General features: G+C 33.9%; 2 protein-coding genes across 2 annotated transcripts; both read right to left on the bottom strand.

Annotated features, from left to right (window-relative positions):
• Positions 1-16,725: 16,725 nt before the first annotated feature.
• Positions 16,726-17,322, bottom strand: LOC139841696 (uncharacterized). Its single transcript, XM_071831899.1, has one exon. The coding sequence runs from the start codon at positions 17,320-17,322 to the stop codon at positions 16,726-16,728; it is 597 nt and encodes a 198-aa protein (XP_071688000.1).
• Positions 17,323-17,887: 565 nt separating this feature from the next.
• LOC139843645 (small RNA degrading nuclease 5-like) lies at positions 17,888-18,899 on the bottom strand. The gene is made up of 5 exons (XM_071833756.1): positions 18,890-18,899; positions 18,633-18,759; positions 18,439-18,509; positions 18,284-18,343; positions 17,888-18,100 (listed from the first exon to the last, which is right to left on the bottom strand). Exons 2-5 carry the CDS (start codon positions 18,733-18,735, stop codon positions 17,975-17,977), a joined length of 360 nt encoding a protein of 119 aa, XP_071689857.1. The 5' UTR covers positions 18,736-18,759; positions 18,890-18,899; the 3' UTR covers positions 17,888-17,974.
• Positions 18,900-19,366: the final 467 nt, after the last annotated feature.

A 19,366-nucleotide genomic window follows, 5' to 3' on the forward strand; every position in this document is an offset into this window, starting at 1 on the left:
AAGAGGAACCGGAAGAAGAGTCGGAACCGGAAGAAGAATCGAAACCGGAAGAAGAATCGGAACCGGATGAAGAAATAGAACCGGTGGGGGAAATAATAAAACGGTTAAGTAAAAGAAAATCCTCAACCAACCGACCAAGGTTAATTATGGTCAATGGTGTTTCCGCCAAGGAAGCAAAATATTGGGAGGATTACCAATTCTCTGATGAATCGGATTCCGACGAGAATTCGGATGATGTTATAGAAATTACCCCAACTGAATTTAAAAAGGCAAAAGAAAATAATAAAGGAAAGGGCATAAAAATAGAGAAATCTAATTCCAACCCCGATGAACTTTATATGTATCGTCAACCCCCGAAGTCCTTAAGTTGTAACAATGACCCGGGAACCTCTAAACCACCAGGTTTTTCTAAACTAATGTGGACAACGACGGCTCGTATTAGGGGAACATCATATATCCCTAGAAACTTGGCAAAACGAACCAAAACCGAACAAGAAGAAACGAGCGAGTCGGAATAAGATAGTTGTATTCGTGTGGTGTAATATATGTAATATAGTGTGCTTATGCTTTATGATATATGTAAAAATTGCTTGTATTAATAAGTATTTTTTTTATGAATCTAACTCTTGTCTATTTTACAGTATAAAAACACAAAATGGATAGACAACCCAATATTTTAAGAGACCTACCCGGAGACATGATTGATGAAATCTTGTCTAGAGTCGGTCAGAATTCCTCTGCACACAACTATTTAAGGCGAGATCAGTTTGTAAGACATTCGAAGAACGTTCCAAGAATGCCTTGGTTTATAAAAGGCTTTCGTTCGAAAGATGGGGGATATCACATTGGAAAATCCATAAGTTACGATGTGTTTACTTTGACGCATATATTGCGGGGAACCCAAATGCTATTTTACGCAATGGGTTAAGAAATTATTTTGACTCAAAATATCCGAATATTGGACTTCGTGATTTAGAAAAAGCGGCTAACATGCAATATAAAGAAGCATGTTATGCTTATGGATTAGTAATGTTCGCTTCTCACCAAAGTGAGAACAAGAACATTGGGCTACAACTATTAAACAAAACGTTCCCACAAGTGACGGAGTCGGTAATTGGGGTAAGAAATGAGGTTTTTAGATTGTTACGGGACTGTTGGACATTACGTAACCCTCGTCCCTTTGACGACGTTACAACACGCTGTCTTATCAACGGCCATAACGGTTATGTTCCACAAGACTAAGGATGGGAAGTAATCCTAGTAAAACCAGAATGCATGACTTGTTTCTGGACGTATGAATTACGTGTCTTTATTGCCTTTGCTGAACGACTTGTGTACTAGCTAGAATTATCTTCACAACCATCTTGTATCAAATTTATTGTGTGCTATATTTCATGCTATATGTAAAATAAGCGGTATTGTAAGTTTGTAAAATATTGTGAAAAAGTTTGAACGTGAAATATTATTATAATCAGTTTTTCATATAGAATTGTAGTAGTTGAATTGTATATTAGCTACTAAGTATGAACTTAACGGGTAGGTACTACCCGAATTTAAACTTATAAAACGCTAATATGAAGAAAAAGCTTTTATAAATGAGTTCATATTATGCTACGAAATACTATTAACTACTCTTAATATTCTGTATGATTAACTTGTTCCATTTGACTATTTTGAAGGAAATGGCACCGACTACTCGACACACCGTGAATATGAATGAAGAGGAATTCCGTACTTTTCTAGCTTCAAACATAGCCGCAATACAGGCTGCGCTACATACCAACAATAACCTTGGATCTAGCAGTACAGGAAATCGTGTAGGATGCACCTACAAAGAATTCACTGCCTGCAAACCTTTGGAATTTGATGGAACCGAAGGACCGATCGGATTGAAACGGTGGACCGAGAAGGTCGAATCGGTGTTTGCCATAAGTAAGTGTACTGAAGAGGACAAAGTGAAGTACGCTACGCGTACCTTCACAGGTTCTGCGTTAACATGGTGGAATACCTATCTAGAGCAAGTGGGACAAGACGATGCGTACGCACTACCGTGGTCAGCATTCAAGCACTTGATGAACGAGAAGTACCATCCCAGAACCGAGGTCAATAAGCTCAAGACAGAACTTAGAGGGTTACGAACCCAAGGATTTGATATTACCACGTACGAAAGACGATTCATAGAATTGTGCTTATTGTGTCCGGGAGCATTCGAAGATGAGGAAGAGAAGATCGACGCGTTTGTGAAAGGATTACCGAAAAGAATCCAAGAAGATATAAGTTCACACGAGCCCGCCTCCATACAACAGGCATGTAGAATGGCTCACAAACTAGTGAACCAGATTGAAGAAAGAATTAAAGAACAGACTGCTGAAGAGACCAATGTGAAGCAAGTCAAAAGAAAGTGGGAGGAAAACGGTGATAAGAATCACCAATACAACAACAACAGCAATTACAACAATAATCGCAACAATTACCCCAACAATCGCAACATCAATCGCAACTACAATAAACGGCCCAACAACAACAACAACAACAACAACAACAACAACAACAACAACAACAGCAACTACAACAATCATCCCAACAACAATAATAACCACAACAACAACAACAACAACAATCAGAAGCAGCTATGCCAAAGGTGTGAAAAGTATCACTCGGGGTTATGCACCAAATTTTGCAACAAGTGTAAAAGAAATGGTCATAGCGCGGTGAAGTGTGAGGTCTACGGACCAGGGGTTAATAGAACGAAAGGAACAAATGGTGTCGGAACGAGTAATGGCGGAGCAAGTAGTGTCGGAGCAAGTTATGCCAATGTAGTTTGTTATAAATGTGGAAAACCGGGCCACATTATTAGAAATTGCCCGAACCAGGAGAACACGAATGGACAAGGCCGCGGAAGAGTTTTCAATATTAATGCGGCAGAGGCACAGGAAGACCCGGAGCTTGTTACGGGTACGTTTCTTATTGACAATAAATCTGCTTACGTTTTATTTGATTCGGGTGCGGATAAAAGCTATATGAGTAGAGATTTTTGTGCTAAATTAAGTTGTCCATTGACGCCTTTGGATAGTAAATTTTTACTCGAATTAGCAAATGGTAAATTAATTTCAGCAGATAATATATGTCGGAATCGAGAAATTAAACTGGTTAGCGAAACATTTAAGATTGATTTGATACCAGTAGAGTTAGGGAGTTTTGATGTGATAATCGGTATGGACTGGTTGAAAGAAGTGAAAGCAGAGATCATTTGTTACAAAAATGCAATTCGCATTATACGAGAAAAAGGAAAACCCTTAATGGTGTACGGAGAAAAGGGCAACACGAAGCTACATCTTATTAGTAATTTGAAGGCACAAAAACTAATAAGAAAAGGTTGCTATGCTGTTCTAGCACACGTCGAGAAAGTACAAACTGAAGAAAAGAGCATCAATGATGTTCCCATTGCAAAAGAATTTCCCGATGTATTTCCGAAAGAATTACTGGGATTACCCCCACATCGATCCGTTGAATTTCAAATAGATCTTGTACCAGGAGCTGCACCAATAGCTCGTGCTCCTTACAGACTCGCACCCAGCGAGATGAAAGAACTGCAAAGCCAATTACAAGAACTTTTAGAGCGTGGTTTCATTCGACCAAGCACATCACCGTGGGGAGCTCCTGTTTTGTTTGTCAAGAAGAAAGATGGTACATTCAGGTTGTGTATCGACTACCGAGAGTTGAACAAACTTACCATCAAGAACCGCTACCCACTACCGAGAATCGACGACTTATTTGATCAACTACAAGGCTCGTCTGTTTATTCAAAGATTGACTTACGTTCCGGGTATCATCAAATGCGGGTGAAAGAAGATGATATTCCAAAGACTGCTTTCAGAACACGTTACGGTCATTACGAGTTTATGGTCATGCCGTTTGGTTTAACTAATGCACCAGCTGTGTTCATGGACCTTATGAACCGATTGTGTGGACCATACCTTGACAAGTTTGTCATTGTTTTTATTGATGACATACTTATTTACTCAAAGAATAACCAAGAACACGGTGAACATTTGAGAAAGGTGTTAGAAGTATTGAGGAAGGAAGAATTGTACGCTAAGTTTTCAAAGTGTGCATTTTGGTTGGAAGAAGTTCAATTCCTCGGTCACATAGTGAACAAAGAAGGTATTAAGGTGGATCCGGCAAAGATAGAAACTGTTGAAAAGTGGGAAATCCCGAAAACTCCGAAACACATACGCCAGTTTTTAGGACTAGCTGGTTACTACAGAAGGTTCATCCAAGACTTTTCCAGAATAGCAAAACCCTTGACTGTATTAACGCATAAAGGGAAGAAATTTGAATGGAATGATGAACAAGAGAAAGCGTTTCAGTTATTGAAGAAAAAGCTAACTACGGCACCTATATTGTCATTGCCTGAAGGGAATGATGATTTTGTGATTTATTGTGATGCATCAAAGCAAGGTCTTGGTTGTGTATTAATGCAACGAACGAAGGTGATTGCTTATGCGTCTAGACAATTGAAGATTCACGAATAAAATTATACGACGCATGATTTGGAATTAGGCGCGGTTGTTTTTGCATTAAAGACTTGGAGGCACTACTTATATGGGGTCAAAAGTATTATATATACCGACCACAAAAGTCTTCAACACATATTTAATCAGAAACAACTGAATATGAGGCAGCGTAGGTGGATTGAATTATTGAATGATTACGACTTTGAGATTCGTTACCACCCGGGGAAGGCAAATGTGGTAGCCGATGCCTTGAGCAGGAAGGACAGAGAACCCATTCGAGTAAAATCTATGAATATAATGATTCATAATAACCTTACTACTCAAATAAAGGAGGCGCAACACGGAGTTTTAAAAGAGGGAAATTTAAAGGATGAAATACCCAAAGGATCGGAGAAGCATCTTCATATTCAGGAAGACGGAACCCGGTATAGGGCTGAAAGGATTTGGGTACCAAAATTTGGAGATATGAGAGAAATGGTACTTAGAGAAGCTCATAAAACCAGATACTCAATACATCCTGGAACGGGGAAGATGTACAAGGATCTCAAGAAACATTTTTGGTGGCCGGGTATGAAAGCCGATGTTGCTAAATACTTAGGAGAATGTTTGACGTGTTCTAAGGTCAAAGCTGAGCATCAGAAACCATCAGGTCTACTTCAACAACCCGAAATCCCGGAATGGAAATGGGAAAACATTACCATGGATTTCATCACTAAATTGCCAAGGACTGCAAGTGGTTTTGATACTATTTGGGTAATAGTTGATCGTCTCACCAAATCAGCACACTTCCTGCCAATAAGAGAAGATGACAAGATGGAGAAGTTAGCACGACTATATTTGAAGGAAGTCGTCTCCAGACATGGAATACCAATCTCTATTATCTCTGATAGGGATGGCAGATTTATTTCAAGATTCTGGCAGACATTGCAGCAAGCATTAGGAACTCGTCTAGATATGAGTACTGCCTATCATCCACAAACTGATGGGCAGAGCGAAAGGACGATACAAACGCTTGAAGACATGCTACGAGCATGTGTTATTGATTTCAGAAACAGTTGGGATCGACATCTACCGTTAGCAGAATTTTCCTACAACAACAGCTACCATTCAAGCATTGAGATGGCACCGTTTGAAGCACTTTATGGTAGAAAGTGCAGGTCTCCAATTTGTTGGAGTGAAGTGGGGGATAGACAGATTACGGGTTCAGAGATTATACAAGAAACTACCGAGAAGATCATCCAAATTCAACAACGGTTGAAAACCGCCCAAAGTCGACAAAAGAGCTACGCTGACATTAAAAGAAAAGATATAGAATTTGAAATTGGAGAGATGGTCATACTTAAAGTTGCACCTTGAAAAGGCGTTATTCGATTTGGTAAACGAGGGAAATTAAATTCAAGGTATATTGGACCATTCAAGATTATTGATCGTGTCGGACCAGTAGCTTACTGACTTGAGTTACCTCAACAACTCGCGGCTGTACATAACACTTTCCACGTCTCGAATTTGAAGAAATGTTTTGCTAAAGAAGATCTCACTATTCCGTTAGATGAAATCCAAATCAACGAAAAACTTCAATTCATCGAAGAACCCGTCGAAATAATGGATCGTGAGGTTAAAAGACTTAAGCAAAACAAGATACCAATTGTTAAGGTTCGATGGAATGCTCATAGAGGACCCGAGTTCACCTGGGAGCGTGAAGATCAGATGAAGAAGAAATACCCGCATCTATTTCCAGAAGATTCGTCAACACCTTCAACAGCTTAAAATTTCGGGACGAAATTTATTTAACGGGTAGGTACTGTAGTGACCCGAACTTTTCCATGTTTATATATATTAATTGAGATTGATATTTACATGATTAAATGTTTCCAACATGTTAAGCAATCAAACTTGTTAAGACTTGATTAATTGAAATATGTTTCATATAGACAATTGACCACCCAAGTTGACCGGTGATTCACGAACGTTAAAACTTGTAAAAACTATATGATGACATATATATGGATATATATATATATAGTTAACATGATACTATGATAAGTAAACATATCATTAAGTATATTAACAATGAACTACATATGTAAAAACAAGACTACTAACTTAATGATTTTTAAACGAGACATATATGTAACGATTATCGTTGTAAAGACATTTAATGTATATATATCATATTAAGAGATATTCATACATGATAATATCATGATAATATCATGATAATATAATAATTTAAAATCTCATTTGATATTATAAACATTGGGTTAACAACATTTAACAAGATCGTTAACCTAAAGGTTTCAAAACAACACTTACATGTAACGACTAACGATGACTTAACGACTCAGTTAAAATGTATATACATGTAGTGTTTTAATATGTATTTATACACTTTTGAAAGACTTCAATACACTTATCAAAATACTTCTACTTAACAAAAATGCTTACAATTACATCCTCGTTCAGTTTCATCAACAATTCTACTTGTATGCACCCGTATTCGTACTCGTACAATACACAGCTTTTAGATGTATGTACTATTGGTATATACACTCCAATGATCAGCTCTTAGCAGCCCATGTGAGTCACCTAACACATGTGGGAACCATCATTTGGCAACTAGCATGAAATATCTCATAAAATTACAAAAATATGAGTAATCATTCATGACTTATTTACATGAAAACAAAATTACATATCCTTTATATCTAATCCATACACCAACGACCAAAAACACCTACAAACACTTTCATTCTTTAATTTTCTTCATCTAATTGATCTCTCTCAAGTTCTATCTTCAAGTTCTAAGTGTTCTTCATATATTCTACAAGTTCTAGTTACATAAAATCAAGAATACTTTCAAGTTTGCTAGCTCACTTCCAATCTTGTAAGGTGATCATCCAATCTCAAGAAATCTTTGTTTCTTACAGTAGGTTATCATTCTAATACAAGGTAATAATCATATTCAAACTTTGGTTCAATTTATATAACTATAACAATCTTATTTCAAGTGATGATCTTACTTGAACTTGTTTTCGTGTCATGATTCTGCTTCAAGAACTTCGAGCCATCCAAGGATCCATTGAAGCTAGATCCATTTTTCTCTTTTCCAGTAGGTTTATCCAAGGAACTTAAGGTAGTAATGATGTTCATAACATCATTTGATTTATATATATAAAGCTATCTTATTCGAAGGTTTAAACTTGTAATCACTAGAACATAGTTTAGTTAATTCTAAACTTGTTCGCAAACAAAAGTTAATCCTTCTAACTTGACTTTTAAAATCAACTAAACACATGTTCTATATCTATATGATATGCTAACTTAATGATTTAAAACCTGGAAACACGAAAAACACCGTAAAACCAGATTTACGCCGTCGTAGTAACACCGCGGGCTGTTTTGGGTTAGTTAATTAAAAACTATGATAAACTTTGATTTAAAAGTTGTTATTCTGAGAAAATAATTTTTATTATGAACATGAAACTATATCCAAAAATTATGGTTAAACTCAAAGTGGAAGTATGTTTTCTAAAATGGTCATCTACACGTCGTTCTTTCGACTGAAATGACTACCTTTACAAAAACGACTTGTAACTTATTTTTCCAACTATAAACCTGTACTTTTTCTGTTTAGATTCATAAAATAGAGTTCAATATGAAACTATAGTAATTTGATTCACTCAAAACGGATTTAAAATGAAGAAGTTATGGGTAAAACAAGATTGGATAATTTTTCTCATTTTAGCTACGTGAAAATTGGTAACAAATCTATTCCAACCATAACTTAATCAACTTGTATTGTATATTATGTAATCTTGAGATACCATAGACACGTATACAATGTTTTGACCTATCATGTCGACACATCTATATATATTTCGGAACAACCATAGACACTCTATATATGAATGTTGGAGTTAGCTATACAGGGTTGAGGTTGATTCCAAAATATATATAGTTTGAGTTGTGATCAATACTGAGATACGTATACACTGGGTCATGGATTAATTCAAGATAATATTTATCGATTTATTTCTGTACATCTAACTGTGGACAACTAGTTGTAGGTTACTAACGAGGACAGCTGACTTAATAAACTTAAAACATCAAAATATATTAAAAGTGTTGTAAATATATTTTGAACATACTTTGATATATATGTATATATTGTTATAGGTTCGTGAATCAACCAGTGGCCAAGTCTTACTTCCCGACGAAGTAAAAATCTTTGAAAGTGAGTTATAGTCCCACTTTTAAAATCTAATATTTTTGGGATGAGAATACATGCAGGTTTATAAATGATTTACAAAATAGACACAAGTACGTGAAACTACATTCTATGGTTGAATTATCAAAATCGAATATGCCCCTTTTTATTAAGTCTGGTAATCTAAGAATTAGGGAACAGACACCCTAATTGACGTGAATCCTAAAGATAGATCTATTGGGCCTAACAAACCCCATCCAAAGTACCGGATGCTTTAGTACTTCGAAATTTATATCATATCCGAAGGGTGTCCCGGAATGATGGGGATATTCTTATATATGCATCTTGTTAATGTCGGTTACCAGGTGTTCACCATATGAATGATTTTTATCTCTATGTATGGGATGTGTATTGAAATATGAAATCTTGTGGTCTATTATTATGATTTGATATATATAGGTTAAACCTATAACTCACCAACATTTTTGTTGACGTTTTAAGCATGTTTATTCTCAGGTGATTATTAAGAGCTTCCGCTGTCGCATACTTAAATAAGGACGAGATTTGGAGTCCATGCTTGTATGATATTGTGTAAAAACTGCATTCAAGAAACTTATTTTGTTGTAACATATTTGTATTGTAAACCATTATGTAATGGTCGTGTGTAAACAGGATATTTTATATTATCATTATTTGATAATCTACGTAAAGCTTTTTAAACCTTTATTGATGAAATAAAGGTTATGGTTTGTTTTAAAATGAATGCAGTCTTTGAAAAACGTCTCATATAGAGGTCAAAACCTCGCAACGAAATCAATTAATATGGAACGTTTTTAATCAATAAGAACGGGACATTTCAGGTAGGAATGGTTGTATTAGCTTTGGTTGCAGAAGTAAGATCTGGGGAAATTGTAACTCTGCAATTTTTGGCTATGTGACCCACTTTCTTACACTTGGTGCACTTAGTCTTGCACCTTCCATCGTGATGTTTCTCACACCTTTGGCAATAAGGATGGGTTCCCTTATAGTGTTTGTTGGATTCTCCCCTTAAAGGCTCTTGCTCTTCTTCCTTCCACTTTCTTTTGGTATCTCCTTTCTTCTCATTTTTGGCAGCAAGTTGGTTTGCCATGAAAATGGATTCTAGCACGGTCCTTGGGTTTAAAACAGCGACGCCCCTTCGAAGGTCATCAGGCAACCCATTGATGTAGCATCGGGAGTAATCATGTGAGGATTCATGGAGGCAAACCCTTAAAATTGGTTGGTGTAGTTTATGAGATCTGCATCCACCATATCCATGTTTCCAAACTCAGGTCTTTCAGTACCCTTGTAGCTTGGAGGCTTGCAGTTTGAGAAATCCTTGTATGAATAAGGGTTGGGGAGATTCTGTTGACCGTTGTTGTTTTGATTGCCATTGCCATAATTGCTTTGAGCGGCAACTAAGAGCATCTGAAATTGCTCGGTAGAGAGAGTGATGTTGGAAGTAGTGTTGTTGTTGTTTGGTTGTACACCACGAGCCATTTCCTTCATTACATAAATAAAGTATTAGCTGAAGAGTTATGGTGTACCAAGTAACAACACCAATGGCTTAAAAAAGGTAGCATAGGTTAGTTAGTGATAATGATGGTGAAGCAAGTGGGTAATTGGGTGGGCGGACAGATCCTTCAGCGTCAGATTCTTCGGTGTCCGAAACGATGTCTGGGTGATGACTATACATCCTAGTAAAAAGAGAATGAGCACTAAGTAAATTCTAAGGCACGGTGTGACGGCAAGATATAAGGAGAGTATAGTAAGGCAAGCATATAAATGAGGATAGCACTTGAAACTAAGGCAAGAATATGAATAGGCAAAGTCACTTAAAACTAAAGAAAGAATATAAACAAATAAGAAAGGCACTTAGACTATGTCAGGAAAGGTTATAGTTTCCTAGATTGCTAAGGCACCCTAGCTAGCAAGTAAGGCACACATAAAGATGCAATCCTGGTTCTCTATAACAGCCTGGTTAAGCTCTGATACCAATCTGTAACGTCCTCCAGATAGGTTCTGGAAGAAACGTCACTAATATTAAATAAACCAACATATTATAATATACGAGAACAATACTAAATGATAAAATAAACTTTATTGAGAGTACGCAGTGGAAAATGAAATGTCGTTACAATGATGGAGTAACAATAATGTAAATGTTCAAATGCAAAAGTAAATAATTCGATATCTCTTGATCCTATGTCCAAGTAGCATCACATAAGTAGTAAGTAAGAAAGCTTGAATCAATCAGCACCTGAGACAAAACATGCTAAAGTATCAACCAAAAAGGTTGAGTGAAATCATCGGTTTAACAAATAAGTTTGACCATTGTTTTAGACCACAAGATTTAGTTTATAAAGTTTATCTCGCAGATCAAAAAGCAGATCTCGTAGATCCAAAAGTTATGCCAATGCGTGATATTTAGACTAAACGTTCAAGTTTGCCCCAAAGACAAGTTGTAGTTTATACTTGTCGGTTTAATTTCATTATTAAGTAATACAAAGACTTAGTCAAATGTATCGGGGACGTTACTCCCGATAGGCCTACCCCCAATAATTAAGCATGCATTCCACGAGCAATTAAAAATATCACTGTAGGGACTTAGTCGGACATAGCCGGGTATAGCATAATTTAGTAGTTTGGTACTTGTGTCTAAGTTGTAAAATGTAAAAACAGCATGTGTCTCACCCCAATAAAAGTAAGTAAGTTTGCTAGCAATAAAGAGTGGGGCTATGAATTCACCTTAGTAAGTAGAGAGAGAGAGAGTTATTCCTCGGAATAGAAAGTTGGATGAGTGAGCAGAAAAGTCAACCTATTGACATTTAAGAGTAGTAAGTGTTTTTGCCCAAGTTTAAGTAGATGTTTAAATATGATAGTGTTGTAAGTATAGTTCGTTTTACTAAGTTTCCTTTCCTAGTAAGTTTCTATTTTTAGAAAGTTTCCACTTTTAGTAGATTTCTTATCTTAGTAAGTTTCTACTTTAAGAGTGTTTTCCATTTTAGGATACTTGCCGTATTAGATAAGCTTCCAATCACCCCTTTCCCTTCGAACGGTCATTTCAGATCTAGGGGCTTGAGCTATAGGATCCTTTAAATTGGAAATCCAAACCCTTCCGCCTAGAGTTTCATAGAAACCATTCGTCAAGAAAGTTCGAAGATCTATACATCTCTAATACATATCCCAAAATGTTTTTATGTGTTATAATATAAGTAGTAGGTTATAGGTGTTAGTAATAGTAATAGTGTATACATGTTAATTAATAGTATAAGTAGTATTAGGGTTCCATTAATTAGGGTTAGTTAATTAAAGTAGTATTTTAATGATTAGGGTTTAGGGTTTTGAGGATCTAAATAATATGAATGTTAAGATCATGCACGAATATAATTATGAATATAAACATGAATTGAAAGAAATATTTAAAAGTTTTAAGATTTTAGATCATATCTTGTTATTGATGATGAAGATTAACAAGAAACAAGAATAAAACTTGGTGATGAAGATCAAATAACCCAAATAATGAAGAACACGCTTGAAAATCTTGATGAACACGAAGAACAAGCTTGAAAATCCGAATACCACAAGAGAGGGAGATGGAGAGATTATTTTTGAGAAAGGATTTTGGTATGATTTGTGAATAAGAAACTAGGAGTCTAGGGGTGTTTATATAGTGCAAGTATTAGAGTGTTAGTCAACATAAGGATGTTCTAATTAATGATTTTATTTTATTTTATAATTTTTAGTCAACAATAGGTGGTACTAGTTATATATATATATATATATATATATATATATATATATATATATATATATATATATATATATATATATATATATATATATATATTTTATTTTTATTTTTATTTTTAGTCAACATAAGAATGTAATTGTTTAAGATTCTTTAGTCTCATTATTATTATTATTATTATTATTATTATTATTATTATTATTATTATTATTATTATTATTATTATTATTATTATTATTATTATTATCATTATTATTATTATTATTATTATTATTATTATTATTATTATTATTATTATTATTATTATTATTATTATTATTATTATTATTTTTACATTTACTACATGATAAGTATTATTTTCTTTTTACTAATTCATGACTTGTATATATTTTTTTTTATTTAGTTCTCAATTGTTTTATTATTTATATAAATGTCACTTTTTATTTATTACTTATAGGTTATTAGTTATAATATTACATAAATGCATAAATTTTAATTAGCAGTGAGTGTCGACTAACAGTTTATTATTTTCATCTTTTATTAACTTGTCAATTATTGCACAAAGTTAATTAATATATTTTATAACTCTTAACACTTAACAATTGTTGATTAAATTTTAATCATTAAGTTTTAATTATATTTTTTGGGCATTTAAGATTGGAAAAATATAGAATGGAAAAAATGAGGGTCGTTATAAGATGTCGGAGTCTCTTCCTGTAATTCAAGACTATTATTACTTTGTAATAATCCATGGTTATTTCTTTCCTATATCTTTTGATTATATGTATTGTATGTTAATTGATATAAAGATGATATTAAGCATGTTTACTAGTTAGCTTCTTTATGAATTTGCTGTGATCAAATTGTTAAAACGGTACGCTGTTAAATGAGTCTATAATCATATATATTTTATACTCATATACTCATAAGTGTATATACTCATATATACTGATGTTTATAAATATCTTTCTAGATATATATACATATAGTTATATAAATGCTTTTATATATATATATATATATATATATATATATATATATATATATATATATATATATATATAATTTCATATAAATGATTTTTAACCAAACTATCATTCAACGTTCTTTCACTAATAAACATAGTTTAACCTTGGTTAAATTATTGGAAAACCTTTTATATGTCAAGAGTATCAATTCATGGAAACATGAATTATATACGAAGGACATTGTTTATTATCTAATTTTAAGTAAGATCTTAATTTTAATCTATAAATCGAATTTAACGCGCTAAAATACAAACTAAGTTTTTAAATCTTAAAAGGCAAAAGAATCAATGGTTATTATTTTTGTTGACGCCTTTTTATTTATCAAATCCACACACACACACACACACACACACGCACGCGCACACACACACACACATATACATACACACACACATGCACACACACACACACACACACACACACACATATATATATATATATATATATATATATATATATATATATATATATATATATATATATATATAACATCAGTCAAAGCAATCTTGTTCCTAATCAGTTGCTTGATTAAGGATTTGTGGTGTTAAGAAAGTCTGGACAAAATAAGGCTATACCATCTTATTCGGCTAGCCTAATTGCATGTTGTCGGTACTTCTCTAGTTAGAATTCACGACGCCGGGGATTGAGTATATTTGTTCATTCAGAATCACCCTGGGCTAATTTCCTGTGACATACCAATTAAGTTGATAGATTAATTGGTAGGAAACTTAGTGTCTACATCACATGTAATTTAACAAGTCGGCTTACCTACTTGACTAGTGAAAGTACAACAAATACATTCCATTACCTTAACTGCTTACTGTTATATTCTACATATTTATTTACCTATTTATTGTCTACATTTATATTACTAAATTACCTTAATAAAAACAAAAACAAACACCTCAACTATTTGATAAAATCATTAACTATTTATACTTTGACTTGACGAATCTGTTTCAATTCAGTTAGTTTTAAGAACGACCCTAGGTCAACCTACCAGTTGCTACCTCTTAAAATTAAGCATTGGTAGACACTTAGGCCCAACAAATATAAAATAAAATAACACACAACCCCACCAGTGCGCGCCCGAGCGGGATTCGCCTCTGCCGAATCACCCACGACCGGCGTCTCGAAATAACGATAAAAAAGACGACCACCCGGGACGCCTTAGGATGACAATGAATATGGATGATCTAATTTGAAAATAAAATGATAAATGGATATGGTAATGGATGTGAACAATCCAAATCATTTGTGGATCGGATATGGATAACAATTTAATATCAATTCATATATCCATTACAACCCGATATATATATATATATATATATATATATATATATATATATATATATATATATATATATATATATATATATATATATATATATATATATATATATATATATATATATATATAGACGTGTAAATATTAATAAGTTGACATATGTTAATATCTAATGTTACTTGAGTTTTATTTTATTTTTTTTAGTAAATTAAAATGTTTAAATACTCTACTTTGGTAAAGTTGAATATCGCTATTGTTGTTGTAAATTAAAATGTTTAAAGAACTCAGTAAACTTATACTCCCTCCGTCTCATTCCAATAGTCCACAGACAAAAAACACGCAGTTTTAGGAAATTCCACTAACTTCATTTCTCCACCAATGAAATATCTTCTCTCTCCAGATCTACCAATGAAATATCTTCTTTCCTTTCTATTTATGGAAGTGGACTATCAGAATGGGACGGCCCAAAATGGAATGCTGCCCTATTGGAATGAGACGGAGGTAGTACATAACAAGTTATTCACTCATCTTTGGCTATAAAAATTATTAAGACTTGTGACTTAAGTTATATTAACATTAAGAACTATAATTTTTATCGTACGACATAGAATATCAGTTTTGTTTGTACAAAGTAAATAAAGGATTTGCCTAAAGATAGCCCTAAGAGCTATCCTTAAGAAATTATTACATGCAACATCTACTTGTACTTTATTGATAACTAACCACTTTCTAGGAAAAAACTACCATAAATCAACCAAATACACAATAAATTTATTCATTTTTTTTCTTAAGTATAGCCCTTAGGGCTACAAATAGAAAACTCCATAAAATTAATATGAATATGTCCATTAACCCGTTTAATTCAACGAAATGAATATAAATGGATGAATTAAAATTAAAAAAATATGAATTAAAAAAATTAAATGGATGTGATCGTAAATATCACCGAGATAACATATATCTTGAAAAACGAATGCTGTAATTCTTAATTTTAAATGGATCAAGAGCTATTAACTAACTGGACCAGATCCAGGTTCAGATCCATTAACTGAATCATGGGTCTTATTTAGATCAATCACAAATCGGCCCCTACTTGTCCCTATATGGGCCATCAGATTAAGTAAACGAGACACCAGGCCCTAGCCATTCCTTATTTTTATTCTTTTTTTTTTTTGTTTTGTTTTAACAGCGATTGGATCACCCGAGGAGGACTAAACCACCCGTTGCGATATTCTCCCGTTTCGACTATGCCGATGCAGCGATAATAACCCCGCCCCCATCGCTCTCCGGGAGGAAACCTTGAAACTGATCCAAGGGCACAGCCAAGTAAAACCTCCCCTTTACCTCCCCAAACGATATGGGAAAGGTGCCATGGGTGGATACTTTATAGCAGGGATGAAATTGTGTTATTAATATGTAGCCAACGAGGGTCGAACTCCTGACCTCCCCTAAAGGAGGCAGGTCACCAACTGCTGAACCACACCACAACTTCTTTATTCTTCTTTTAATTCGTGTATAATATTTTTACACTGAATTAAACATAATTATATTGAACGTTTAACCATTAGAAATCACTCCATTAAAACTCTTCTTTCGAAAGTACTTAAGACTGACGAAATTTAAAATATCATTAGAATGGCTTGAAGAACAAAGTATATACTAAATAGATCAAAAAAACATTACAAAAGTGCATACTAATATAAAACTTTTACACATTGAATTAAAGTCTAACCATGGTCCGAATCCGAAGTCTAAACAATCTTGGATACAATCAGGTTGTTGGGACCATTTTAATGAACAAATTAACATCGTAAAACCTAAAAATCAATTAGTTGCTCAAAAATCTCAAAAACATAAAGTATACAATTAATTAATTTACGCATATAATCATTCAATCAGATTAATTAATAAAATCAATGTCCCTTAGCAAAAACATCATAAACTGCCAAAGCATTTGAGCAAAACTTCTTCACATTTTCATTCTTTTTCGCCACTTCTTCTACTTGACGGCTCTTCCGTCCTCCAGCAATACTCAGTTCACATGCCTCTGATGTTGTTAACGCAGCCTTGAGATCAACTGTCACATCGGTTTGAGGTCCAGTCATTAGTGCACTTGTGGCATTTGCTAACATTTCAACAATACCGAGATAACTCGTGGCACAATCTGCTAATGTTTCTTCTTCTATTGCATCTTCCTCCATTTCTTTATTCTCTTCCTTTAGCCTAGTAGCTTTTATCATCTCTGATGTAGCAACCGCATCTTGGGATGCTGCTTGAATTGCTACATATGTGGCTTGTTTTAAATCATTCACGTCGCTAAATTTTTGAGATTTTAGGACGGAAACACATAATGCCTTATCAACGGAAGGCTCACATGCCTTTGAAACCACGTCGGGTTTCACGTCTGCAGGTCGAGATAATGTTTGTGCCGGATGTATCACCGGGTGGACCTTGGCGTATGTTGTGACACAGAGAGATAAAAGTAGGAAACAACATCTTAAGGAAATCATATTTGTAATCGTAGATAGATGCAGATGTTATTTCTTGTTAATTAAGAAAAAAAAAATGGAAATTGGAATGTGGTAAGTAGTTATAAAGATGGAGCTAAAATTGAGGGTAGAAATTGGAAATTACTAAAGATAAAGGACTGGTAGGGAGTAAAAGTAGATCAAAAGGACTTATACTAACCTCCCATTATGAGAAACATACTCCTCACCTTCCTATTCACCACATTTTTTATAAGAACGTTAATTATTACTTTCTCCGTCCCACTTAAAGTGTCCACATTTCCATGTTGGAACGTCCCATTTCAAGTGTCCACTTTGTGTTTCAATCAATTAGAAGAGGTTATTCTGGAGAGAGAAGATTTCTGATTGGTGGAGAATGAAGTTAATGGGATTTCCTAAAACTGTGTGCAAAAAATAAGTGGACACTTGTAATGGGACGGAGGACTAGTGAAGGGACCCGTAATTTCACGGGATTGTATAGGAAAAATTGTTGAATGATATTTTATAGATGACAAATGTTATTTAACACAATAACAACCAACCAACCACAAAGGCTTGTACACTACTACACAATAACGTACCATTCAAAAATAGTATTCACAATAACGTACCATTATAAGTCTCGATTGACATACGTGATACGTATTTACATAAATTATATTATATAAAAATTCAAAGTAGACACATTATTTAAAAAGGTAACTAAATGCCTAGGAACAAAGTACCTAGTGTTGTAATCAGTTATTGCATTTGATGGTTTAACCAATTTATCTAACAGAACCTGCAAAACAATTTAACACGCGTCAATAACCACTAAATAATCAGTTAGTTTAGGCTTTAAAATATTGAGCATACCATAAAGTAGTGTCACATGAATGATTAAGTTACATTCTGATAATTACAGTACAAACTACCAGATATGTATCACATAGACCATCGTTTAATCACAGACTAAAAGATGTACCTGTCCCCTAAAATCTAGCAGTGATATTCTCATTAGCTCAAACCCATCACTAGTGATACACTGAATAGAAAAAAAATTAATAATCAAACATAAACAATTTATAAACTGAGAATATTTTAACCAAGATATGCAGTGCAGCTGGTAATTTCACTTACCATTTCACAATCAACGCCTACCATTTCATGAGTGGGCCTTCCCGATGGTGCAGGGAGAGTTGATATAAAACCTGTAAGTATATTAGTGATAAATAAATCGATGACTCCAATTTTTGACTATTCGGCGAAAAACTTGAGCGAAAAACTATTAAATATTGAAATATAAAGACAGTTATTTGTCCTTTTTGGTCCACCTGATCGATCATAAACATATCCATCATCTTCTAATTCCTTTGTTGTAAGAGTATAATACGACATGAGAAATGGAGCATCTTTTATGAACTCAGCCAAAGGCATATCATCGGGAACAAGACGAAATACCTATATATAATTGACAATTATTCTTAATTAATAAGGTAATACCAAAATCATTTAATAACAAAAACACAACAAAGACCAATCAAGTAAATTAATTAGATACTAAATATAGTGTACGTAATAAAATAATTACACGGTTCAAAAATTTGTTCACTTTTCTTTACGTTTGTATCATCTTCCCTTTTTCTTTTAAGTTTGCATGTAAGTAGTGCATCTATTGACTGCATTCCATCTGATACACAGCTATCACAGGACAGAATACAGAACAAAATTGCCGTGAGACAAAAAGAAAACACTCACAACTATGGTGGTAAAATCAATCTAATATTAAAATAATAATCATGATATTCAGAGTTATAACCATGTCCAAGGGAAGGTTCGAACAGATCGGAATCGATCATACCATCTACTGATTCACTTTATTCAAGAGCATAAACTAATATTGTAACAATATACTTTTTATGTCAACAAGTAACCGGAAGTGTTAATAAGACAACTTGACCTAAAATGGCACATTTTAACCCAAACCCAAAATAATTCCGTTTTTGACCCGTTACCCAACCTGTCCAATTTGACACCTGTAGTTAGAGTACTTTTATTCAATATCAAA

This window comes from Rutidosis leptorrhynchoides, chromosome 4 (genome assembly GCF_046630445.1).
Source record: "Rutidosis leptorrhynchoides isolate AG116_Rl617_1_P2 chromosome 4, CSIRO_AGI_Rlap_v1, whole genome shotgun sequence".
NCBI lineage: Eukaryota > Viridiplantae > Streptophyta > Magnoliopsida > Asterales > Asteraceae > Rutidosis > Rutidosis leptorrhynchoides.